General features: G+C 41.1%; 1 protein-coding gene across 4 annotated transcripts; it reads left to right on the forward strand.

Moving 5' to 3' along the window:
• The first annotated feature begins 487 nt into the window (after positions 1-487).
• Positions 488-19,547, forward strand: LOC104226950 (probable LRR receptor-like serine/threonine-protein kinase At5g10290). 4 transcript variants are annotated; one of them, XM_009779078.2, is made up of 13 exons: positions 488-1,451; positions 1,983-2,061; positions 2,314-2,464; positions 2,667-2,799; positions 2,946-3,017; positions 4,820-4,963; positions 5,069-5,140; positions 5,275-5,340; positions 5,490-5,554; positions 16,585-16,728; positions 16,955-17,296; positions 18,159-18,553; positions 19,035-19,547. In XM_009779078.2, the coding sequence occupies exons 3-13, from the start codon at positions 2,398-2,400 to the stop codon at positions 19,347-19,349; spliced, it is 1,815 nt and encodes a 604-aa protein (XP_009777380.1). In that variant the 5' UTR covers positions 488-1,451; positions 1,983-2,061; positions 2,314-2,397; the 3' UTR covers positions 19,350-19,547. The 4 variants fall into 4 exon arrangements, with proteins under 4 accessions (XP_009777380.1, XP_009777377.1, XP_009777370.1 ...); XM_009779075.2 differs by lacking the exon at positions 1,983-2,061; XM_009779068.2 differs by lacking the exon at positions 488-1,451 and having other exon boundaries at positions 1,482-2,061.
• The last annotated feature ends 7,587 nt before the right edge of the window (positions 19,548-27,134 follow it).

Consider the following 27,134-nt stretch of genomic DNA (forward strand, 5'->3'; position numbering starts at 1 on the left):
CCTAACAAAGATGACTCAATTCTAAAACTCGAAACATCTAATTAAGGTCAAATGAGTAACTAATACTCCCCTAAATACCTTCCCAGCCCAACCATAGCTCCAGGACGCAAAAGGAGAAACGCAACTCAGTGGGGTCCACTTCCAGTTAGACTTTGTTAAGACAGAAAAAAGAGAAAGACAATGTAATAATTGTAAAAAGGAACAGAGATAGAGCTTTGTTTTTTCACCTACAAAATATACAGACCTTATTCTCAAATCCATTTTACATACCTTTTAAATACGAGAATAATATTACATATCAAAATTTTTAAAGTTCCACACCACTTTGATATTTGACTATATCTGCTCAAAGATTACTCTTACACGCGCCAATCAACATCTGAGTGTCAAATCAAAAAAAAAGAAAAGAAAAACTAAAAAAAAAACCTCTGCAACACCCCCCAAACCCCCTCTTCTCATCTTGTCATAGAAAAAAAAAATACAGAAAAGAACCCCCCTCCCCCCTCTTCATCTTCCTAACCCCATTATCTTCTCCATCAACACCATACTACCACCAACCCTTCCACCACAATAACCTTCTTTCATAATTATAGATTCAATTCTTTGCCGATTTTTAATAATATTTATCACAAATTCTTATACAAATTTCAAATTCAAGCTCAAAGCCCAAAGCTTCAAACTTGTTAATGGTGTTTTTTGAATTTTATCAAAATTAGTTACCTAAGTAAAGTTTTACTCAATAATAATCACGAATTCAAACTAATTTTTTAGGTCTTGGAACACCAAAATCAACAAGACCCGATTAAATTTTCAAGCTTTTTAAAAAAGTCAATAATGATGATTTTTACAATACCCAATAGCTCCTATGTTCTTTGTTTTTTCTTTTCTTCTTAGTCATGGGGTTGGAGAGACGAAATATGAGGTGGTAGATAAAATTAGGATGGGGATTGGGGACGAAGACGAACTTGGGGGAAGAGAAAACGCTGGGTTTTGGGGTTGGGGAAGAGAAAACGCTGGGTTTTGGGGTTAGGAAAGAAGACATGAGTTATATTTTTTTTTCTTTAATTTAAAGGAAATAGTTAAAAAAGGGGAACTTAATTTCAGATGAATTTTTTGGTTTTCACACGCCTCTTTTATGTGTAATACATACGTGTAACATATGGCAAAAAAGGTGTGTAATTGATATACTTTTAAAAGTTTTGATGCGTAATACTATTTTCGTATTTTGACAAGTGTGTAAGAGGAATTTGAGTTTAAGATCAATTGATAAAGTATGTATTTTGCCCTTTTTTTCACCTAAAGTTCTCTTCATAATAATAGTTGTACCTATTACAGTGGAAGAGTCAATAAAGTAGGAAGAAGCTTCTTTTTAAGATTTGCTTTGATTCAAAAGTACATATATTCTGCTTCTTCACATTTTCAAAGCCCTATAGTTTGGTTCTTCTTTAAAGGTACTTTCACCATTTCCTCCTCCTTATTCTTGTTGTTGTAATTCTTTTTTCTTTTTTCTTTTTTAATTCAAAAGATTAGCTTTTTATCCTTTTACTTGTCTAGGAATACTAAGAAATGGTGTTGTATGGTGGTTTCCTTATGTAACTCTGAATTAACAATGAAAATTCAATTTGTTGTAAGGAAAAGTGAGTAATGGAATTGTGAATTTGTTCTTGGTTTCTTCATATAGTCTAATTTTTTGTTTTTGTGTGTGGTGTATTGGACTGAAAAGGGAGTTGGGTTCTTCTTGAAAATTTGGGTAAACGTGTTTGTGCGTGTGTGTGAATTAGTACTACTTATTTATTTACTGTTTTCAATGCATTTGGTGTAGCTGAGTTGAAGAAAGCTGATTTTAAATTAATTCGTAATCTTTCTTGCTTCATTAGATTTCTTAAAGAAAAAAGTCTTTTTTTTTTAATCTCAAACATTTACCAATTGCCTAAGCTTTTAAAATGATTCATATCTCAATTGCTATGCTTTGAGGAAAGAAGACTTATGGAGCAGCGCTTCCTTAGCTTCATCTGATGAATTTTTTGCCCTCCTAGCGATCTGTACATGTCCGACGTGCAAGTAAGGAAGTGCTTCTCACAGTGATAAATCACAACCACTAAGTTTTTTGGAATCATTGGCATGTTTAGTAGAAAGGACTAATGTTTTGGTTAGTATACTGATTTAGCCTCCTGCGTCATTGCCTGCTGTAACACCATATACTGCTATTACGAATCTGAGGATCAGATTGTTTTCTTTTTGTATCTAATTAAGCTTAAATGTTGCCTTTCAGCTTTTACCGATTTTCCCTTATTAACCTTTGATGTTTTATAGGCACCTGTTCATGGAAGATGGTGTCTTATGTCGCAGTGGTAAATTGCAACAACGGTACTTGACATGAAGTGCAATATTTGAAAGATGGAACTGTTCCTTGCAATTGTGATATTAGCATGTCTCCACTCATTCGCCTTACCTGATGGACAAGGTACATGATTCTTCCATTTTTACTTCATCATCTTTTATATGCTCAAAGGGATCAAGAGAAATTCAAATGGAACTAATATATCTTATTTCATTTTCTTGCTTATGTTCTGTTTACATTTTGCTTCTAACGATGGAATGTTTTCTTTGTTTTCCTAATAAAGTAGTGTGACATTCAGTTCTTTGTGATCTCTGCCCCATTTTAGGAGATGCCCTGTTTGCACTGAAGAATTCACTTAATGCTTCAAATGATCAGCTTGCTGATTGGAATCAGAATCAAGTTAGTCCTTGCATTTGGTCCAAAATTACTTGTGATGAAAAAGGCAATGTCATCATGGTGTAAGTTCTGTTGTTAGAGCCATTAGAATCGCCTTGTTAATAGTAGTATCATTTTATAGTTTTTATGTTTTAGAAAGGTTGATCTTTGGTTGTCCAACTTCCTTTTCTGGATGTGATTTTTTATAATGTCTGATTTTCGTTTGCAGGTCCTTGTCAAATATGGGATTCTCGGGCACTTTAACTCCCAGATTAGGTGTTCTAAAGAATGTGAATACATTGTATGTATAAAGAACTGCAGTTGATTTATTGTTGACAGAATGTTGGCTTGAATTCTAAGCACATATAATTTTGTAGATGCTATTTGTTGCTATTTTGAAAATATTTTATACTCAATATTGTTTCTAAATGTATTTGTTCGATGTCATCGGCATTGCACAAGAACAAAATTCCCTTATGATAATCTGATGTACTTTTGAGGTTTTGCACCTCTCAAGCACAAAGAAGATAGAAAAACAAAAGCACCCGGCTAGAGTTTTTCACAAAACTAGCGAATGCGTTCTTCAAACTCACGTTAGAAGAATGTAAGATGAAAAAAAACTCACCCATACGTTCCTCAATCCAGCAAGATTGCAAGAAACGTTGAATAAGCAAAGAAGAAGAAACGAAAGAGTCAATCACGTGTTTGAAGCTAATGCTCAAGGAAACTGTTCAACCCCCTCTTTATTTTCAGCATATTGAGCCCTTCAAATAGGCCTTACAATGAGTAAAATTGATACGGTTAAGGAAAATTAATCCTAATTAAACTAGAATAAGAATAAGGCTTACCAACTAACAATTCTAGTTTTTCTAGAACTACAAATATAATCCTAGAAGGGTAGCCTTGGCGTAACTGATAAAGTTGTTGCCATGTGATCGGGAGGTCACAGGTTCAAGCCATGGAAACAACATCTTGCAGAAATGCAGGGCAAGGCTGCGTACAATAGACCTTTGTGGTCCGACCCTTCCCCAGACCCCGCACATAGTGGGAGCTTTAGTGCACCGGGCTGCCCTTTTACAAATATAATCCTAGTAAAACAAGAATTAAATTACTAGGAAATTAGAAATAAAAAATCCTAATCTTTAAGGAAAAGAAATCCTAAGCTTGGCTTCTTGAATTTCTTGGATTCTTGTCCTTCTTGATCTTGCATCATAATCAAATTTTAACTAAAAGTTGAGGACATAGATGAACAATAATTTCAAGATAGCTTTACTTATCTGAAGGGAAAAAAAGAAAGACAAAAGGTTACCTACATATTGTGGAGTTAATCAATGGAGAAGGAGAAATATTTGGCCATTTCACAGAGGGAAACAGCTTTATAGAGAGGTGGAAGTTATTTGAACTGGTCTAGCAAATGGGACTCTCTGTTCGGATGGCTGTCTTTCTTCTTGTGGTAACTAGTTGGTGTCTTTACTTTAACAAGGTCTCTATACTTCGACTGCTGGTTCCTTTGGACAAGGAGCAACCTCAGCCATTTCACAAAGATAAGGAATGTGAACTATACAAAGCTGATCCTCAGTATGGATGGCTTTGCCTTTTTCTCTGAGCGGTCGTTCTTTCAAATTGTCTTTGCACTTTGGCTGCTTCCAAGAGCCCCATTTTAGTATTTGACTCGTATATTTTTCAACTCAATAAGTTAAATGTGTAACTATATGGAAGGACACGTTTGTATAAGATGTGGCTTTTGCACCCAAGGGTGTGGCCTAGTGGTCAATGAAGTGGGTAAGAACCATGAGGTCTCAGGTTCAAATCCAAGTGGAGGCAAAAACACACTAGGTGATTTCTTCCCATCTATCCAAGCCATAGTGGATAGAGTTACCTAGTACCTGTTGCTGGTGTGAGGTGGCAGGTATCCCGTGGAATTGGTCGAGGTGCACGCAAGCTGGCCCGAACACCACGATTATAAAAAAAAAGATGTAGCTCTTGTTTAATTTTCATTGGTGAATATGTTGTTGAGCTCAATATTGTTAGATCCACGACTAGAATATTTGGGACAATTCCTCTGCTATAACCTAGCTGGCTGTGTCGTGTACACCCCTGCAGGTCTTTGCAAGGAAATGGTATAACTGGTAAGATTCCAGAAGCGATAGGAAATTTAACAAGCTTGACAATGTTAAATTTAGAGAATAACCGTCTGTCTGGAGAAATACCAGCTTCCCTGGGAAATCTCAAAAAGCTTCAGTCTTTGTAAGTCATATTATTTCATTTGGTTGTTGTTGGATAGAACATAGTTTAATTGGTGTCTTGGAATAGGAATGAACTCTCTTTTTATTTTTATTTTTTATTGAGCAGGTTTTTGACTCAAAACAATCTCACAGGGACAATCCCTCAGTCAGTTTCAAGCCTCCCAAACTTGATGAACCTGTAAATGATTTATCTTTACTTCTTCACTCCATGTATAGAGTGATGCTTTTATTTTGGGATGTCAATTAACAACTTCAGTGATCCTTAGCCTGTATCATTCAAAGCTTCACTTGCTTCACTGATTTGCTTTGCAGTCAGCTTGCTTCCAATGGTCTTACTGGTCAAGTTCCTGAACAGTTGTTTCAAGTTCCAAAATACAAGTATGCATACCTTGTAGTAATAACAATGGCACCTAATACTATATGATTGCAGTTTTTACTTTGAACAGTTGATCAAGGCTGCTTAGTTACTGCCTTGTCTACTAATTCATTATCTTTAATTTATGTTTAACATAGTTTGGTTATTCTAGTTTTACAGGGAATCGTTTGAATTGTGGCTTAAATTTCAGTCATCATTGTGAATCTGATAGTGGAGGTAAATTCTATGATCAAATATGTAACTGTTTCATTTGACTTACTAGTCTTACATATAGAAATTATCTCTGCCGGAGATGTTTGTTAGTCAGATATATATGCTTTATGCTTCTTTGCATTCTGGAGAACGAAAGATGTGGCTGAAAATTGTAGCATTTTACTCCCATTATCTGTGGTTTTACTTTCATTTATCTTTTATCTAGTCATAAGGCTTTACCTACTAGTTTCGTACCTTTTTCAAAAAAAAAAAAAAGGCTTTATCTACTAGTTTAGAATTTGTCTCATCTTTGTTAGAGAAGAAACTTTAGTACTTCCAAGAGTAGTTTAGAATTTGTCTCATCTTTGTTAGGGAAGAACCTTTAGTACTTCTGTGAAAAAGCACGGGAAAAAATATTATTAATTATCTAAAGTGTTGTACAACGCCCTATTTATATATAGTGATTACATAATAATAGGTATCTACTTCCCGATGTGGGACACTATACATGGCTAACTACTTAACACTCCCCATCAAGCCGGTGCATATATGTCATATGTACCGAGCTTGTTACAGATGTAACTAATACGAGAACCAGCAAGAGACTTAGTGAAAATATCTACTTGCTAGCTGATCATTCGATTTCGCAAACTTTGTAACAATATCTCCTGAGAGTATCTCTGACAAAGTGAGAGTCGATCTTAATGTGTTTAGTCCTCTCATGGAACTGGATTTGACGCAATATGAAGAGCAACTTATTATCACACACCAGTTCCATCTTGCTGATTTCTCCAAACTTCAACTCCTTGAGCAACTGCTTGACCCAAACTAGCACACACGTTGCCATAGCCATGGCCCGATATTCGGCTTCGGCGCTAGATCGAGCAACCACATTCTGTTTCTTGCTCTTCCAAGAGACCAAATTACGTCCTGCTAGAACACAATATTCAGACGTAGCTATCAAAAGGTGATCCTATTCAATCAACATCTGTGTACCCAACAATCTGCTCGTGGCCTTGATCCTCGAATAGTAATCCTTTGTCTGGAGCTGACTTTATATACCGAAGAATGCGAACAACTGCATCCCAGTGACTATCACAAGAGAATCCATAAACTGACTTACAACACTCACCGGAAAAGAAATGTCAGGTCTAGTCACTGTGAGGTAATTCAATTTGCCAACCAACCTCCTATATTTCGTAGGATCTCTAAGAGGCTCCCTGTCTTGGCAGAAGCTTAGCATTTGAATCCATAGGAGTGTCAACAGGTCTGCAGCCCATCATTCCTGTCTCCTCAAGAATGTCTAAGGCATACTTCCTCTATGAAATAACAATACCTGAGCTAGACTGAGCGACCTCAATACCTAGAAAATACTTCAATCTGCCCGGATCCTTAGTTTGGAAGTGCCGAAAGAGATGCTGCTTCAGATTAGTAATACAATCCTGATCATTGCTAGTAATAACAATATTATCAACATAAACCACCAGTAAATACACAGATTATGAGCATAATGCCGATAAAATATAGAGTGATCAGCTTCACTCGGGGTTATGCCAAACTCCTGAATAACTGTGCTGGACTTACCAAACCAAGCTCAAGGGGACTGCTTCAAACCGTATAGTAGTGACCTGCGTAATTGGCATGCAAGACCACTAGACTCTCCCTGAGCAACAAAACCAGGTGGGTGCTCCATATAAACTTCTTCTACAAGATCACCGTGGAGAAAAACATTCTTAATGTCTAACTGATAAAGAGGCCAATGACGTAGAACATCGATGGACAAAAAGAGACGAATAGATGCTACTTTATCCACGGGAGGGAAAGTGTTACTTTAGTCAAGCCCAAAAATCTGAGTGTATCCTTTTGCAACAAGACAATCCTTAAGCCGATTAACCTGGCCATTCGGGCCGACTTTGACTGCATAAACCCAATGACAACCAACACTAGACTTACCTGAAGGAAGAGGAACAAGCTCCCAAGTGCCACTCACATGTAAAACAGACATCTCCTCAATCATAGCATGTCGCCATCCTGGATGAGATAGTGCCTCACCTGTTGACTTAGGGATAGAAACAATGGACAAAGTTGATATAAAAACATAATGAGGTGATGACACACGATGATAACTTAAACCGACATAATGGGGATTAAGATTAAGTATGGATCATATACATCTTTGCGCAGTGCAATTGGTTGACTAAGAGGAGACAAGTCCGCAGTAGGTGCAAAATCTGATGCAGGACATGAATCACCTGGGCCTGATGCTGGACGTGGACGACGATGATAAGTCAAGACTGGTGGAGCTGCCGAAGGTTGAACTAGACTAGGTGGTGGAACTGGAGCTATAGGTGGTGGGGCTGTAACTGGAGCTGTAGGTGGTGGAGCTAGAGTTATAGAATAAGATGAATGGGAGATAGTGACTGAATCTCCAAAAGATGAAAGTGGTAGCAGCTCAAAAATATCTAAGTGATTACACGGACCTATGAAGTATGATTGGGTTTCAAAGAAGGTAACATCAGCGGACATAAGGTACCGCTGGAGGTTAGGAGAATAGCATCGATACCCCTTTTGCGTTCTCGAGTAACCCAGAAATACGCACTTAAGAGCACGAGGAGTTAACTTATCTTTGGTTGGAGTAAGGTTATGAACAAAACACGTGCTTCCAAAGACACCGGGTGGAAGAGAGAACAAAGGTACGTGGGAAAACAAGATAGAGAATGGAACTTGATTCTGGATAGCTGAAGATGACATAAGATTAATAAGATAGCAAGATGTAAGCTCCCCCCAAAAATGCAACGGAACATGAGATTGTATGAGTAGGGTACAAGCAGTTTCACTAAGATGTCTATTCTTTCTTTTAGCTACCCTATTTTGTTGAGATGTGTATGGACAAGATGTTTGATGAATAATTTCATGAGAGTTCATAAACTGCTGAAATGAGGAAGACAAATATTCTAGGGCATTATCACTATGAAATGTGCGGATAGAAACCCCAAATTGATTTTGAATTTCAGCGTGGAAGGTCTAGAAAATAGAAAACAACTTAGATCGATTTTTCATAAAAAATATCCAAGTGCACCTGGAATTATGATCAATGAAACTGACAAAGTAGCGGAATACCAAGATAGAACTGACTCTAGGACCCCAAACATCTGAATGGACTAAAGTAAAAGGTGACTCTGCTCGATTATCAAGACGCCGAGGGAAATGGGAGCGGGTATGCTTACCGAGCTGACATAACTTCATACTCTAAAGTGGACTAGTGAGATAAACCAGGTACTATTTTCTGAAGTTTTGACAAACTGAGATGTCCCAACCATTTATGTAATAAATCTGGTGAATCTGACAAGTTGTTGAAGGAAGACAAGATGTGAGTCCATGTGATTTAGCAAGGATAAGGTAATAAAGTCCATTTGATTCACGCACGGTACCAATGATCCGCCCCATACTATGTTCTTATATAAAAACAAGGTCATCAACAAATAAATTAGCGGATTTAAGTGATTTAGCTAAGCGACTAACATCTATGAGATTAAAAGCACTACTGGAATATAAAGAACTGAATTTGGAGGTAAGGAAGGAAGTTGGCTTGCTTGACCTATTGTAGTTGCCATGGTTTGAGACCCATTGGCCATTGTGACAGTTGGAAGAGATCGAGAATACGAAATAGTAATGAAAAGAGATTTGTTACCAGAAATATGATCCGATGCACCTGAATTAATGACCCAAGACTCAGAGGATGAAGATTGGGAGACACAAGTCACGCTATTACCTGTTTGAACAACAAAAGCTATCTCAGAAGATATTTGCTTACATGCGTTGTACTGAAGGAACTCAATATATTCCGCTAAAGAAACCATCCAACCATTCAAAGTATCGGTTCCCATTTTTGTTACGACCAAAATTCTAACCACCTCCATGAGGCCTAGCTAACTCCCAGAGTGTAAGAGAAACTACGTTTCTCTGTTACTATTCATCGGAAAACACTGTAGCTCGTCGGAAAATAAAGTCGTCGAAATCTGATGTAACCTTGATGGGTAGGCTCGGAAAACCTCGCGATCAGGTTGTGTTGAAGATTGTCCGCCAAAAAATGGTCGGAAACAAGTACACGCGCCGGCGCATGGGACAGACGCACTGCCGAAAACCCTTCTCTGACCAGCACGTGAGGGCGCGTGGAGGGGCCTTTTCTGGAGGGTTTTTCTGGGGTTTGTCCGTCTCTGTCTTAAGGACCTTGTGGTAGTGTTGGATTTTGCAAAACACCAAGAAAAAAGGATTTTGTTGCGGACAACATCCTAAGTCGCCGGAAAATTGCACGGCGACCGGGTCTTTGTCAGGAACTGACTATAAATTGAATTTCTCAATCAAACAATAAAATAGAATGAGCTTTTTTGGGACAATTTTCTATAATTTTCATTAATTGAAATACAATTACAAAATGAACTGCTTAACTGGAAAGAAATAAACTAAGGAATATCATTGCATGGCTAAGATCTACAGAATTGGAAAGGAAATTTACTGTTAGAAGAGAAGAGAAGTGAGGAAGAAGAAGAAGAAGAGAAGAAAGAGAAGAAAGGAATTTGGATTATCGGGTATATGCTCCTCTCTGCATTCTGTTAGCTTATGTAACAGAATTGCTGCTGAGTTGGCCCTGCTGAGCTGGCACAGTCTTCACCCTTGAAGCTCATTAATCCACATTCAATCTGAGTCGTTCATTTCCAATGCTAAATCCTCAGCTCCTTTCTTCAACACCCCATCGATCCTTGACAACCACACTTACTTATTTAGCCTAATTATTCAGCTCAAATGCAGGGATCATAACATACCCTACCCCTTAAAACGATCCTTGTCCTCAAGGATTAGAATCAAACCCAGGAAATTTGGACTTGAGGAAGGCATAGTCTTCCCAAGTAGCATCTTCAAGGGGTAAATTTGACCATTGGACTAAGACTTTAACAGAAGCTGCATTGCCCTTTTTTATAAGCTGCCTTTGTAGTATGGCCATTGGTTTGACCATGAACTGACCTCGTTGGAGATAGGTAGAACTGTCTGCACTACTGTTTTACTCCCCACCTTCTTCTTGAGCAATGAAACATGGAAGACAGGATGGACTTTAGAAGTTGGAGGCAACTGAAGTTTATAAGCCACTTGACCAACCTTAGCAATGATCAGATAAGGACCATAATATTTGGAATTGAGCTTAAGGTTCTTTCTCAAAGCTATAGATGTTTGCCGGTAAGGCTGGAGCTTCAGATAAACCATGTCGCCTATTTGGAATTCCCTTTCAGTTCTCCTTGAATCAACATACATTTTCATCCTTTCCTGAGCCTTGCTTAAGTTGTCTTTGAGTAATTGCACCATTTGCTGTCTTTGTAAGACAGCATCAGCAGCAACAGGTACGTTTCCAACAGAGGACCCAAGGATATTTGAGGAGGTGTGAATCCATAGAGAGCCTCAAATGGGGTACCTTGCAAACTTGTGTGAAAGTTTGTATTGTACCACCATTCAGCCAAGCATAACCATTTCTTCCAATTCTGAGGCCTGTTACTAGTCATGCATCTCAAATAGTTCTCAATGCATTTATTCACTCTTTCAGTCTGGCCATCAGTTTGAGGATGATAAGCCGAGCTATACAACAATTGAATACCCTTTAGTTTGAACAAAGCTTGCCAAAAATTACTGAGAAATTTTTTGTCTCTATCAGAGACAATGGTTTCAGGACTGCCATGCAAGGTATGGACCCTCTTCCAGAATTTGTTAGCTACTTCTAAGGCAGTGAAAGGGAGAGCCAAAGCCATGAAGTGGGCAGATTTAGTTAACTTGTCTACTACTACAAAAATGAAATCTTTTCCTTGTGACTTTGGTAATCCTTCTATGAAATCCATACTGATGTGTCTCCATGCCTGATCTGGGATTGGAAGAGGTTGGAGAAGTCCAGGATAAGCCACATTTTCATCTTTATTTCTCTGACAAACTTCACACTCACTCACATGCTGAATCACCATTTGTTTCATGAGAGGCCAATAAAAGAGTTGGCCCAGTCTTTCGAGTGTTCCCAACTGCCCTGAGTGACCCCCAATAGATGAATCATGAAAGGTTTCGATCAGTTGTCTCAAGTTCCCAGTACCCCCCCACATAAATTTTTCCCTTCCTCCTTAATATACCTGAGTTATAGTGCCAGAGATGAGGCCCTTGTCTAGCTACTGTTAGTTGTGTGATCATATCAGTGGCTTGAGGATCTCCTTCATAACTGGTGCTGACTTCTAACACCCAAGCTGGAACTGAAGAGCTGATAGCATGAATCTGGGCACTTCCTTCAAATTGTCTTGATAGGGCATCAGCCACTCGGTTCTCTGCTCCTCTTTTGTACTGAACCTCATAATCAACCCCTAATAGTTTTGTTAGACCCTTTTGTTGGATAGCAGATGTGGCCTTCTGCTCTAGCAGGTACTTCAAGCTGTGGTGGTCAGTCCTTACCACAAAGTGCTTGAATTGCAAGTAATGCCTCCACTTATCAATGGCATTACGTAGTGCCATATACTCCTTCTCATATATCGACTTGTCTCTATGTTTTAAGGCTAGAACCTTGCTAAAATAAGCTATAGGTCTGCCTTGTTGCATAAGTACAGCTCCTATTCCTGAGTGACACGCATCAGTTTCAATCACAAATTCTTTAGAGTAGTCGGGTAAAGCCAGCACAGGTGTGGCTGACATAGCCCTTTTGAGAGCTTCAAATGCTGCTTCAGCTTCAGGGCCTCATCTGAAGCTGTCTTTCTTAAGCAAGTCAGTTAAGGGTCTGCATATAGCTCCATAGTTAGCTACATACTTCCTGTAGTAGTCAGTAAGCCCAAGGAATCCTCTAAGTGCCTTGACAGTGGTAGGTCTAGACCAATTGACCATAGACAGCACCTTATCAGGGTCAGTGGTCACCCCTTCAGCTGTTATCACATGACCAAGATACTCTACTTTGGACTGACCAAATGAACATTTGGACCTTTTGGTATATAGGGAGTGTTCCTTCAATGTTCTAAACACAGTAGACAAATGTTGCACATGGTCTTCTAATAATTTGCTATAGATTAAGATGTCATCAAAGAAAACCAACACAAACCTTCTGAGGAAGGGTTGGAACACCTGATTCATTAATGCCTAAAAGTTGCAGGGGCATTAGTAAGCCCAAATGGCATTACCCTGAACTCATAGTGGCCCATGTGAGTTCGGAAAGCAGTTTTGTGAACATCTTCTGCCTCCATTCTTATTTGGTGATACCCAGCTCTTAGGTTCGCTTTAGAGAATATTTTAGACCCATGCAGCTTATCCAATAAATCATCCACAATGGGAAATGGATACTTGTCTTTAACAGTTATCTCATTCAAACCCCTGTAGTCCACACAAAACCTCCAGGTACCATAAGGGTGACTGACTTTGTTGTATTATCTGATTAAGCAACATCTCTTTGACCTGCTTCTCAAGCTCTTCTTTTTGATAGTAGTTATACCTGTAAGGCCTTAGACTCACCAGTGAGGCTCCAGCTTTCAAGGGAATGGCATGGTCAAGAGTTCTTACAGGAGGGAGGGTCCTTGGTTCAGTAAAAACTTCCTCATCTTGGCACAACACTTCTTGAATAGGCACAACCACCTTCTCTTGATCGGCTGAAGGATTCACCCTGACCATGACCAAGTGAGCTAGAATAGTTTGACCCTTCTTGATTAACCTTCCCATTGAGCCTCCACTGATCATACTTAGATTGCCTCCTTCCGGGATAGCATGTAACACTGTTTTATTGCCCTTCCTCCCAATAGTGACACATCTTTTCTCACGGTCAAACTTGGTAGGATTGTATTTCTTCATCCAGTCATTGCCCAGCACTATATCACACCCACCTAGCTTGACAATTCTCAGATCTTCTTTGAAGGGTTTGCCCTGCATTTTCCAGCTGAAAGCAGTGCAAATAGTGTGAGACATGACATAATTGTCATCAGCTACTGTGACCTTCATTGGGTTGCTATACTGTGGTGCATAGCCAATGTCCTTAATAGCTTGCTCATCAATGAAGCTGTGAGTGCTTCCTGAGTCTACCAAAATAGTGAGGTTCCTGTGTCTAATGATTCCTCTAACTAGTATGGAATTCACCCCTGAGGAATTACTAGATAAGGCACTTAGACACACAGCTTCCAGTACCTCCTGCTGAATCTCCCCTTCTATCATCACATCCTGCAAATCATTTGCTTCATTTATGGGTTCAACTGGTCCTTCATGCTCTCCAACTATACAATTCAGTTGTCTGTTGTTGCACCTGTGCCCAGGAGTGTATTTTTCCCCACACCTGAAACACAACTGATTGGCCTTCCTGTACTCATACACTTTAGGGCTCAACCTATAAGTGTTGTTCCTGCTGACTGGATGGTTGTTGCTCCTAGTGTTAGGGAATGTAACAGGTGCATGACTAGCAGTTGCTGAGGTCCTAGCAGTAGCAGAGTTAACATGGGAAGGGCCAGATTTAGCCACTTGTTTATCCTTCATTTGCACAGTCTCTAGAGCTTTTTCCTGCAACCTTGCTTGTTCAAGAGCACTGCTTAAGGTCGTAGGCTTGAACAACTTAACAGCATACCTAATTTCCCCCTTGAGAGCTCCCACAAAACTGGACAGAAAATGAGACTCATTCAAAACAGGGTTTCTAATAAGCATGTGAGCCTTAAGGTCCTCAAACTTGCCCAAAAACTCCTCTACTGTTCCCGTCTATTGGAGTTTGTTAAACTCCTCCACCACATCCTCCATCAGATTTTCTCCAAATCTAGTACACAGTTCTGCTTTAATTTCTTCCCAAGTTATTACTCCATTGCTCAATGTCAAGGAGTTATACCATACTTCAGCTAAACCATTCAAATAAAGTGCAGCAGCCTCAACCTTCAAGTTATCTGCAGTTCTATACAATTTGAAGTACCTCTCACATTTTCGAAGCCATACCTTTGGTTCCTTGCCCTCAAAACTGGGTAATTCCCATTTTGGAGGGGGAATAGGAAACCCAGCCTGTCTGTTGAGCCTCGCTTCATGGGCTGGTAGTGGAAGTAAGCCATCGCCCATATTTGGTGCTCTCGCTGGTGGCCTTTCCAACGTAGTCAAACGATCCAAAATCTGCTCCAAAGTGCCCTGAATACCCAGCTGTGTTTGTTCCAAGGTTTGCTGCCCAGCAGTGAGTTCAGCTAATACCTCCTCGTGGTGAGTGATTTTTGCATCCATGGCCTGCATCCTCGTGCCTTCAACCATTAACGATTCATAGGTCGCAGTTATGAAGGTTCTGATACCAAATGTCAGGAACTGACTATAAATTGAATTTCTCAATCAAACAATAAAATAGAATGAGCTTTTTTGGGACAATTTTCTGTAATTTTCATTAATTGAAATACGGTTACAAAATGAACTGCTTAACTGGAATGAAATAAACTAAGGAATATCATTGCATGGCTAAGATCTACAGAATTGGAAAGGAAATTTACTGTTAGAAGAGAAGAGAAGTGAGGAATAAGAAGAAGAAGAGAAGAAAGAGAAGAAAGGAATTTGGATTATCGGGTATATGCTCCTCTCTGCATTCTGTTAGCTTATGCAACAAAATTGCTGCTGAGTTGGCCCTGCTGAGCTGGCACAATCTTCACCCTTGAAGCTCATTAATCCACATTCAATCTGAGTCGTTCATTTCCAATGCTAAATCCTCAGCTCCTTTCTTCAACACCCCATCGATCCTTGACAACCACACTTACTTATTTAGCCTAATTATTCAGCTCAAATGCAGGGATCATAATAGTCTTTCTTCTCGGAAGTCGTTGGAACGATGCACAACGATAAATTTCTCACTAATGCTCTGATACCATGTGAGAAAGCACGGGAGAAAATATTATTAATTATCTAAAGTGTTGTACAACGCCCTATTTATATAGAGTGATTGCATAATAATAGGTATATAATTTCCGACGTGGGACACTATACATGACTAACTACTTAACAACTTCCAAGAGTTCTAGCTTGTTTGGGGTTTCATAATATATTTATAGGACAATTATGTACTTTGTTTGTAACAACACTATGATGAATAGATACTGTTAATTTCCTTACCATATCATCTGTATTTTCTCTCGTTCTTATCTCTCTTTCCCCTTTCTCATTTCTTTCACTTGTCCTCCTCTCTTCCCCTTTCTTGGTGGTACATCAATACGGGTATCGGAACTCGAGCTTTAGTTCCTTACACTGTATCGCACTCATAAAACCTATCGAAAGAAAAACTATTCAGAATTTCTACCAAACGAAAAGTTATCCCATATCTATCTCCCAAAGTCTCAATTCATTTCCTCTTTATATACAAATGTGGAACAGGAAATAAATGTTTAGTGTTAGACTTGCCATTGGTTGCGGGATATGTTTGTTGTGTTGAATTGGTGGTTTATACTGGTACCATATTTAATGAATGGAAGAATTAACCACCTCATGGTACTGCCGGGACTAAAACGGATGAGTTTCTTTCCATTACTGCTAAGCTTCGAGAGTTGTAATAGTCTCACTCAACTGAGGGACAGTGAAGTAGTTGAAAAATCCAGCACTATTACTACCTTATTATTGATTTAGTTAATGATAAGGTTATATCAATATTTAAGAGATAATATTATCTTATAGTTAGACATAGAATTTTAATAATTTTAGGAGTTGTAACGATTGAGAAAAGGATTTTTATAATTTTAAGAGTTGTAGCATGTGAGGGTTCCCTAATTTATAAATAGGGCCCTTATGTACTTTGCTTGGAACAACACTTGATGAATAAATATTGTTGATAAAAAAAATATATCTCTCATCCCCTTTTCCTCTTTCCATTCTTTCTTTTTCTCTTATTCATCACACTCAATTCTCTCTCCTTTTAGCACTACATCAGAAAGTTTCTGAAGTCGATAAAACTGTTGATTGCCTATCCAATGTAATAATATTCCTTTAGTAAGAAAACGGTCATTTAACATATGCACCTTCTTAAACCTTACTGGACAAGCAAAATTCTGAAGTTGAATTTCTTGCAGGTTCTCCTAGTAAACCAAAGACTGGTCTCGTAGTTGGTATTGCTGGTGGATTTCTTGGAATTCTCCTTCTTGGAGGATCTGTGTTATTGTTCTGGAGGAGAAGGCACAAAGGCTATAGGCGTGAAATCTATGTTGACGTTGTAGGTTTGTGTCACTTTCTTTTGACAATAATTTCATCAGTATAGTATACTTGTTATCTGCTAAAAATAGAAGGGTATTGTGGCCATGCATTGTTATATCTTGTAATTCCATCTTAAGTTAGTGAGCTTAGTTCTTATCCACCAGTACTTAGTTTTGATCTACCTTTAAGATGGTGTGGCTCCTTTGAATATATTATGATTATATCTTGCGTTTTATTTGGCGGAATCAGGTGAGGTTGATCGGCGAATTCCATTTGGTCAATTGAGGAGATTTTCATGGAGGGAATTGCAGCTTGCTACTGATAACTTTAGTGAAAAGAATGTTCTTGGACAAGGAGGTTTTGGCAAGGTCTATAAAGGAGTGCTCAATGATGGCACTAAAGTTGCCGTGAAACGATTAACTGATTATGAGAGCCCTGGGGGAGATGCTGCATTCCAGCGAGAAGTTGAGATGATAAGCGTGGCTGTTCATAGGAACCTCTTACGGCTTATAGGGTTTTGCACCACACCGACTGAACGGCTGCTAGTATATCCATATATGCAGAATCTAAGTGTTGCTTATCGTCTACGAGGTATGTCCCTTCTGAGTAGTGCTTAATTGTTAGTCACCGTACTTTTGTAATGTCCTGAATAGTACATTTTCCCTAGCTTTGCCTATTTCATCTCAGTTATTACATTCTTTATTTCAGTAGTCTTACTTGTCCTGCTGCACAAATTTTGTTTTTGTCAGCTGGGTTGTAAGCAGTCGTGCACCATTTTCTTCCTCTCAAGCTGTGAAAAGAAGGCGTGCTTTTGTCCTTGTTACGGTTTAAACTGACTATTAAAGTAATTTAGAATTGCTGATTCTAGTGAATGACTTGACAAGGCATCAAGTATAAGTGGCATGCTTAATGGGCAGAAGCATCTGCTCTTATAGTTTGCATTTTCATATTTGAAAAAAAGAATCTCTCTCTTTAGACTCTGGAAAAAGTGTTGGAAGTTTAGTGCCCTTAGGTTGCATTACCATGAGTACAATTTGCATGCTTCCTTTTTCCCAGAGAAAGGTAGGGAAAGACAGGTCCCGATCAGATGAGTTTACTGCATTGGCATTGTAGAAGCACTTCTGATATTCATTAAAGGAGTTGAGATTTTGGACATTTCGATTTTCTTTAGTCTTCAAGCTCAATAGTCGAATAGACCTCATCAATGGGCACTTAATAGTATAAATTGATATCCGAGTTTATAAATTGATTCTTGTGCATTCTCTCCACCAGAAAGAGATTTGCTGCGTCAATTGATTTTCCCTATGGAAGTTAGTTTTTTAAATCCTTGTGTGAACTGAGAGGAGTTTCATGAATTTGTCAACCAAGCTTAAACTTTCAGCAGTTTTCTACTGAAGTGATGATTCTTAGTAGTTTTCAGCAGCTTCTTATTTCAGATTTTAATCACTCGCAGAACTTAAACCTGGGGAGTCTGTTTTGGTTTGGCCAACTAGGAAGCGTGTGGCACTGGGCACTGCACGTGGACTTGAATACCTACATGAACACTGTAATCCAAAGATTATTCACCGTGATGTTAAAGCAGCTAATGTGTTACTAGATGAGGACTTTGAAGCTGTAGTTGGTGATTTTGGCTTGGCAAAGTTAGTTGACGTTAAGAAAACCAATGTGACAACTCAAGTTCGTGGTACAATGGGCCATATAGCTCCTGAATACTTATCCACTGGCAAATCATCAGAAAAAACTGATGTTTTTGGCTATGGGATCATGCTTTTGGAGCTTGTTACTGGCCAACGTGCAATAGACTTTTCACGCCTAGAAGAAGAAGATGATGTTTTGTTGCTTGACCATGTGAGTGTACCGAACTCGATGATCTTCGTATCATTCCAAATGGATATCAAATTAGTGCTTTTTCTTTTTATATATTATCCCTGCTGACCAAACTTCAGTTCTTTGTTTCTATATTCTGCTGGGACGGCTCATTTGTCCTTTGCAAGAGATCCTCCTGATGATCAACTTTCTTTTCTGCCTATTGGTGTAGATGTGATAATTTTATTTTTCACTTCAAAGGGTCACAAGCAGTTCTCATTTTTCATGTTTCGGCAGAATAGAAATACTTTGAATGTCAACTAGATCTTAATACTTGAGTCCTTTTGACTCTAGACGGAAAAATGACTAGATGAAAGAAAAAAATTAAAGTGTGGATGTCTCAGATGTGGACCTCGAGCCTCTCTTTTATAACTTTACATTATAGTCTTTCTTTAACTTTAGGCTTCATAGAACCTTATGTAGTATTAGTTGCTAAAAGTACAGCTTGTATACCGTCTTGAAGGTCAAAAAGCTGCAAAGGGAGAAAAGACTGGATGCTATTGTAGACCGGAACCTGAATAATAACTACGACATGGATGAAGTGGAGATGATGATGCAGGTGGCATTGCTGTGCACTCAGCCCTCACCAGAGGAACGTCCAGCAATGTCGGAGGTGGTAAGGATGCTGGAAGGAGAAGGGCTTGCCGAGAGATGGGAAGAGTGGCAGCACGTTGAAGTCAACCGTAGGCAAGAATATGAAAGACTTCAGAGACGATTTGATTGGGGAGAAGATTCAATCTTTAATCAGGATGCTGTTGAGTTATCTGGTGGAAGATGACAATTGAGTAATTTTGAACTAGTACACACGTCATTGTAAGTTTCGTGATACATAGAAAGGCAGAAGCCTGATTGCTCAATGGCCAGCAATCCATGTTTTTAATTTTTGAGTTGTTGATGCCATATCTTTTATTCTTTTTTTATACTTTATATGTCTCTTGTTTACCTTGAAAATGGTAATGACAATTAGATTTGATTTTGTGGTTCTAAAAATACGTAATTTATTTTTATGCTAGTTGTTAGGCATAAGATGCTAAGTGAGAGATTAGAAGACAAGTTAAGAGCTTGTAGATAGTGTAATAATCAAATCGACTGGCTAGAAATAGGGGCCTTGAGCTGGCGTATACGGGGCCTCGAGGTCGAGTCGGATATCCGGCTAAGGGTAATTGATGGAGGATTAACAGTTATGAGAGCTGCAATAACGGCTCTTTATGATCAATAATGAGCAATAAATGATGAACAATTAATGAAATGTAATAAATGTAAGTCAAACAATAAATATAAGCAATAGGACCAAATAGAGAGTATGTTTGAGTTAGAGAGCAGAAAATGATCTTGTATTGGATGTAGTGTGTAGTATATCTCCTGTACAAAATGACAAGGGTTCCTTTATAGATGAGGGGAATCATAACATAGTACAAAGTGCATTTATTAAAAAGACATGAGATTGGCACAGCCATTCAATGCCACTGTACGGGTTTGAAGTAGCCTAGCAGGCTAAGCCAGCTTTAATCATGTGCCTTGGGAACTTCCCGCTAGTGCATCATAACCGTTGCTTTAAATCGCTTCGAGGTCGATCATCATGAACCCTTAGGGTCGAACTCCGAGCTAAACTTCGAGCCTTCCGGTAGTGGTCTCTACGAGGCGCCCTAGTGATCATAAAATCGAGCCCTCTGATTTTTGTCGTATACAGATAGTCCCCGCGTTTCTTAGATTAAAATGATAAGAAACGATTTTTACACCGATCTCCTCGAGCCTCTTGTGATGATGTCATGCTTATGGCGTCAACTTTTGCGATAACCGAGATGCCTCATCGATACGTCTTTCCTAGGAACATTTAATGTAGCACCGGTTTACTTTCTCAAGGCGATAATATCGATGTCGATCCGTCTCCCAACAGGCATTGATTGCACCTGTCAATACGTTTTCCAAAGACATTGATTGCGCCGTCGGTTACGCTGCCACCTTTTCTATAAATGGAAGCTTTCTTGAACCAAAACTTCATTCAATCGTTCTTCAACAGCCTTTTATTCCTTTCTTCTCTTCGTCTTCATCCAACGCTATTTCCCATGTTTGAAGCTCGTGGCCATAAGATCTGTTACGCAACACCTTCCTGATGTTCTTTGGAAGGGCAACGTAAGGCTAAGCAACCGATGTCAGTGCGGTTGTTGTCCGCCAATGAGGTCCCCTCCGCACGCTAGACTAGATTGTCAGTGCCGTGCGGGAAAATGAATGTCACGAGCAATTGTGGAAGTTGAGAGAGAATTGGGTTTTGAATGTTGATGCTGATTTTATTGATGAATGAAAGCTGATTACAAAAGATGCGGTGTCGAGGGGGAGAGACATCAGTACAGAAAATTGATTGCTTGAAAATGTTTGATTGCTTGATCCCCCCTAATAATGCTTAAAATAAACCAAAGTTACATGACTTGCCCTAATAAAGCTGTAGAAATACACTGAATGAAAATGATGTAAACTAGCCTATAATTACAATGAAAAGGACTTAGTTTATTACAATGTAGAAACAAGTCAGATGGCAGCAGCTTTGTCTTGGGGGTCAGGGTCTACGCGCGCGGTGCTGTTGGCGCGCGCGACACTTGTTGTGTTTGCCTGAGGCTGGGCGCTGGTGCTTGGCATCAGGGTCTGTGCGCGAGGCGCTGCTGGAATGGGCCTGCAGCTGGGCGCTGGCGAGGCATCAGGATCTGTGCGCGCGACATTGTCAGTGCACGCGACGGTGTTGTCACTGACCAGCCGTTGGGCGCTGGCGAGAGGCATCGGTGGGGCGACAGAGGCACATGCTCGCTTGTCACTTGGCGCAACCAAGACCACGGGGCCGACCATGGCGCTAGGCATTGTGAGGCTTGCTAGGCCGCCATGGGGCACGGCTAAGGGGTCATGGGGCGTGTCTGGAAAGCAGCCCATGACATTCTCCCCCACCTGAGTTGGCACCATCCTCGGAGCCATATCAGGATGATGATGATGATGATGATGATGATTGTTCTGGTGGTTGATGGTTGGGAGGTCTGCGCCCCTCTGTTCTTTGAGCTTGCTTTGGTAGCGATGCAATGATTTCATGCGGCTGACATGAAAGACTGGATGGATCTTCCACCAGTATGGGGTTTTCACCTGGTATGTGGACTTCCCAATGTGTTTTTCAATGGGCAGGGGACCGATGTATTTTTGTTGCAGGCGAGGGTCATGGGTCCTCTCTTCAAACAAGTATCGTTTTGGGATGCATAGCATTACTTTGTCCCCTGCTTGATGATAGGCAAAGCAAAGATTATGTTCGGTGAACCTTTTTGCCCGCTTTTGGGCTTTGATGAGATAGCTCCGCACTATCCCCATGTTGCGCTCCCATTCGCTCGAGAAGTTGGCAGCTCGAGGAGATTTTGGCATGGTTGATGCATTCATCGTTTGCAGGAGAAGCGTTTGTTGTCCGGTAACAATTTCAAAAGGGCTTTTGTTTGTATGATGGCTCTTTTGAGAATTGAAACACAGTTGAGCAGCATCCAAGAGCTTCACCCAATGCTTCTATGACCCGGTTGCAAAGTTGCGGAGATATTCCTCCAGCATGTCATTGAACCGGTCTGTCTGGCCATCCGATGGTGGATGGATGTCTGAGTTGTGACTCAATGTCGACCCAAATAACCTGAAGAGATAGGTCCAAAAGTTGCTAGTGAAGCGTGAGTCGCTCCCACTAACAATGTCTTTGGGAAGGTCCCAATGTTTGACAATGTGCGAGAAGAAGAGTCGAGTTGTATCTTCTGCTGAGATGTTTTGCGGGGCTGCTATGAAGGTTGCATAGTTTGAAAACTGATCTATGACAACCAAGATGGATGCAAAATTACCGACTTGGTGCAATCCCGTGATGAATCTGAGCGAAACACTTTCCCATGGTCTTTGTGGGACATGTAATGGTTGCAAGGGTCCCGTCTGTGATGAATGATCTGACTTGTCCTTGTGGCATGGCTGACAAGTCTTCACACGCTGAGGAGCGTCACCAGTCTTTTGAGGCCGATGACATGATGGTTGATTATTGCTGCGAAGGGTAGCCAGAACCAGGGGTTCATGTCTGTTGACTACCTTCTCCAACTGCATGGCCGAGATGTTTCCCGCGGCCATCTTTATAGGAAAGCATGGTATGGTGCAGGGCTTGGCCCCGTTTTCTCCCATCATCAGGAGCATGTTGGCATATGGTACCGGTATGGTGTTGGTTTGCCTCATGAACTCCAAACCCACTATTATGTTGAAGTCATCTATGATTGCGATGCGCATGTCGATGTTTCCTTTGTATGGGCCAAGTTTCACTGGGACATCTGTAGCTGTTCCACCCAATGTTTGGGGTGGCGAGTTGATAGCCTTGACGCGGCCTTTACTCTTTTGCACAACTAGACCCAGGCGTTTTACCTGAGTTGAAGCCAAGTAGTTGTGGGTAGCACCTGTGTCTATCAATGCGTGAATGGGCTTGCTGTTCACTTTCAATTCGACGAACATTAGGGTCCTCGCTTGTTTAGGAGGCCTCTCGTCCATCTTTTCCTTCCCTTTCTTGGTGATTGGGCCTGAGATTTTCTTAGGAGGACATACACTGGTCCCCGCTAATGCATGTGGGATAGAGCCAACAATTGCATTGAAGGCGCCTACCTGGTCTACTTCTGATGTGTCTGATGCATCTGACTCATCCTCGACAGTTTGATGAGCATTGATCTTTATGTTTGGGCATTCATTGTTCCAATGTGCCCCACCGCAATGACGTCATTCTAAGGGAGGATTTCTCCCATGATTGTTGTTGATGGATGCAACACTGTTGTTGTTGGAGGGAGGAATCTTAGTTTTGGATGCACTCCGATCTCCCCCACTTTTGCTTGGGCCACCATTGCTGGGATGGTTCCCGTTGAATCCCCCTCGGACAGACGGCTGGGGCCTGTCGTTCTGAGTTCCCAAATGATAATCGCCAAGGCATTCTGCAGCTTGAATGGCCTTGGGCAGGGTGTCTACCCGTTGTCTCTGTAGTTCCATACGGGCATGAGGTTTCAAACCTTCTATGAATGCGAAGAGTTTGTCTTTGTCCCCCATGTCGCGTATGTTTAGCATGAGTGCGGAGAATTCGCGCACGTACTCCCGCACTGACCTGGTGTGGCGGAGCTCCCATAGCTTTCTCCTTGCATTGTATTCCACATTTTCGGGGAAGAACTACAGGCGTATGGCTGCTGCCTTCAATTCATCCCATGTCTAGAGAGTATCTTCACCGGCCTTGATGGCTTCGTATTTGACCCGCCACCAAAGTTTGGCATCACCCTGAAGATACATGGCAATAGTTGTTACCTTTTTGGATTCTTCCAAATGGCCCACAGTATCGAAGTATTGTTCGATGTCGAAGATGAAGTTTTCCACTTCTTTAGCATCCCAGGATCCGTCGTATGACTTTGGCTCCGGTATCTTAAGTTTTTGTGGAATGGGGGTGAGGTTTGCTACCACCCTGATGTGGTTGTCGCCTCCTCGAAGTAGGCTCTGTAGGGCAGCATTGACAACGTTGAGCTGGCCTGTCAAGTCGTCTATGGTTTGCTGCATGGCAGTTAGTCTGTCTGCCTCTTATTCCCGATGGGCTAAATCGTCGGCACGCTCTTGTTGGAGGTCCTCAAATTTGCCATGAATATTGGCAGTTTCAATGGCTGTCGTTTGCCGGTCATCCTCAGAGTCGCGACTGATGTTTGCAATATCATTTTCCGCCTACCGCATTCTGCGGTCCAGGTCGTCCAGCCTTTGCACTAGGTTGTTGTTTTGATCAGGCACCATATCCACGATGGGTCTTAATCGGTCAACCGTCTCTTCTAGGGATGTTAGGCGCCCCCCATGGTTCACTATGGTCAGAAATGGTGATGATGGCAAATGTGTTCCTTCGTCCGATGTCGAGCCTAGGCTCTGATACCAACTGTTATGCAACGCCTTCTTGATGTTCTTTGGTAGGTCAACGTAAGGCTAAGCAACCGATGTCAGTGTGGTTGTTGTCCGCCAATAAGGTCCCCTCCGCATGCTAGAATAGATTGTCAGTGCCGTGCGGGAAAACCAGTGTCACGAGCAATTGCAGAAGCTGAGAGAGAATTGGGTTTTGAATGCTGATGATGATTTTATTGATGAATGAAAGTTGATTACAAAAGATGCAGTGTCGAGGGGGAGAGACACCAGTACAGAAAATTGATTGCTTGAAAATGTTTGATTACTTGATCTCCCCTAATAATGCTTAAAAAAATAAACCAAAGTTACATGACTTGCCCTAATAAAGCTGTAGAAGCACACTAAATGAAAATGATGTAAACTAGCCTATAATTACAATGAAAAGGACTTAGTTTATTACAATGTAGAAACAAGTCTGATGGAAACAACTTTGTCTTGCGGGTTAGGGTCTGCGCGCGCGGTGCTGTTGGCACGCGTGACACTTGTTGTGTTTGTCTGAGGCTGGGTGCTGGTGCTTGGCATCAGGGTCTGTGTGCGAGGCGCTGCTGGAATGGGCCTGCAGCTGGGCGCTGGCGAGGCATCAGGATCTGCGCGCGCGACATTGTTAGTGCGTGCGGTGCTGTTGTCATTGACCAGCCGTTGGGCGCTGGCAAGAGGCATCGGTGGGGCGACAGAGCACATGTGCGCTTGTCACTTGGTGCAGCCAAGACCACGGGGTCGACCATGGCGCTAGGCATTGTGAGGCTTGCTAGGCCACCATGGGGCGCGACCAAGGGGTCATGGGGCGTGTCTGGAAAGCAGCCCATGACAGATCACACGACAGTGTTCTCATCAGTTACGCTATGGCCCTTTCCCAAAGCTTTCCCCTACTGAGTGGGATTGCACTGGTTTGTTGTTGGTGGTGGTCCGAAATGATGAGAGAGAAATCTCAAATTATCTTCGCATTAAAGGACATGCGGACTATGAACTTCTGTTCATCTCTCTTAACTACCTGGTGCGACGCTTCACTCCTTTTGCTTTCCGTGGAGTGAGGTGGTGCCATCTACTAACTGTTGCATCCCGCACCGGTGCAATGTCTCAAGAAGTGGCTTCACAATAGTAGTGCTGACGAGACCCATACTCGCCAAATTTTTCACCCAGCCACTTCTTCATCTTTTTCCGCTTCATCGTTTTCTGCTTCTCCGTCCTTTTCTTACTCGGAAGGGGTTCTTAAAGACATCGTTTGGAAGGTCGAGATGAGTCCCCGAGGGAATGGTTCTCGCAGAAACGGCTCCCGAATATGCATCCTCGAGAGTAGATTAGACTTTTAGCCGTTATTTTTTGTTTCTTTGTAAGGACCCTTCGTGGGCTTTTGTAATCATCATTTACTAATGAAAAGCGTTTCTTCAATTTGTCCATGATTTATGCCGGATTTCCTTTTATTTGTGTTTGATAAGAATCGAAGCATGTGATTTTGCCGATCGGTCCAAATATTGGACCTGGGCGTAGGAATTTCCTTGGTTTTTGATTGGTAAATATGATTTTCCCTGGGATCCTTTTCCATTCCTCGGACCAAGTCTGGGTTGACTTGATACAAACTTAGGTCGTCGGAACCAGCGACTTCAAATTGAGTGAGAGTGAGGCCTCGATTTTTAGAACAAAACTTAGGCCTTTTATCCCCGTCGATAATCCTCGATGGATAATTTGCTTGTGCCTATGAGAATAAAAATATCCTTAGGCTTTCGAAGACAGTCCCTGAGCGAGAGTTCGCTCAAGCTTGGGCGACCTGAAAACTTGTTTACTTAGAGTGAAGATAGCCTTAAGGCGTTATAGATAGACCCCAGATGAGGGTACACCTGGACTCGGATAGCCCCTGGATTAAAGTAACCGAGAGGACGTTTAACTTGATCCGAAGGCGAAAAATAGCCCTAAGGCTTTATTAATAGTTTTCGAGTGAAAATTGGCTCGGGTTTAGGTAGCTCGAGGGGCAGAGAATCAGGTGAATGACCCGCATTCGCAATAGCAAAAATCCTCGAGGTAGGGTACCACCTTGAGGTCAGGCTTATATGAGTAGCTCTTTAGAGCTTATCTTTTGTTTTGACAGAGATCCTCGAGATTGGGCACCATCTCGAGGCTTGTAATGATATTAATGGCTCCTTAGAGCCTATTTTCTTTTTGACAGAGATCCTCGAGATCGGGCACCATCTCGAGACTTGTAATGATGTCAAGGGCTCCTTAAAGCCTATCTTCTTTTTGACAGAGATCCTCGAGATCGGGCACCATCTCGAGGCTCATAGTGATATTAATGGCTCTTTAGAGCCTTCAGCCATAGAAGCATAAATTCTCGAGATCGGGTACCATTTCGAGGCTAGGTTGACGCGGGGGTCTTTGATCCCCAGAACGTCGCACGACGACGTTAATCGTATGACATGGTTACGAAACGACCAAGGCGATCCCGTTGGTACATCTTCCCAAAGTGATAATGGCTTAGTCAGTATTTTTAATTGGCTTTTAAGGTAGGCGGACAGTCACCACTTGCTCTATATATAGGTTTGTCTTCCTTCCTCTGAGGATTCCGCTATTCTGAGTAGCTATCCTTCTTCATAGAGTTTTTCTTCCCTGCGTTAGGTCCTTC

Source organism: Nicotiana sylvestris, chromosome 5 (assembly GCF_000393655.2).
Source record: "Nicotiana sylvestris chromosome 5, ASM39365v2, whole genome shotgun sequence".
Lineage (NCBI taxonomy): Eukaryota > Viridiplantae > Streptophyta > Magnoliopsida > Solanales > Solanaceae > Nicotiana > Nicotiana sylvestris.

What these genes read in the sequence shown, in the direction of transcription:
- LOC104226950 (XM_009779078.2), top strand. Translation starts at nt 2,398, where the DNA reads ATGGAACTGTTCCTTGCAATTGTGATATTAGCATGTCTCCACTCATTC. An exon ending in CGCCTTACCTGATGGACAAG is followed by an intron (nt 2,465 to 2,666) that starts GTACATGATTCT and finishes GCCCCATTTTAG; the next exon opens with GAGATGCCCTGTTTGCACTG. An exon ending in TGTTGCTTATCGTCTACGAG is followed by an intron (nt 17,297 to 18,158) that starts GTATGTCCCTTC and finishes AATCACTCGCAG; the next exon opens with AACTTAAACCTGGGGAGTCT.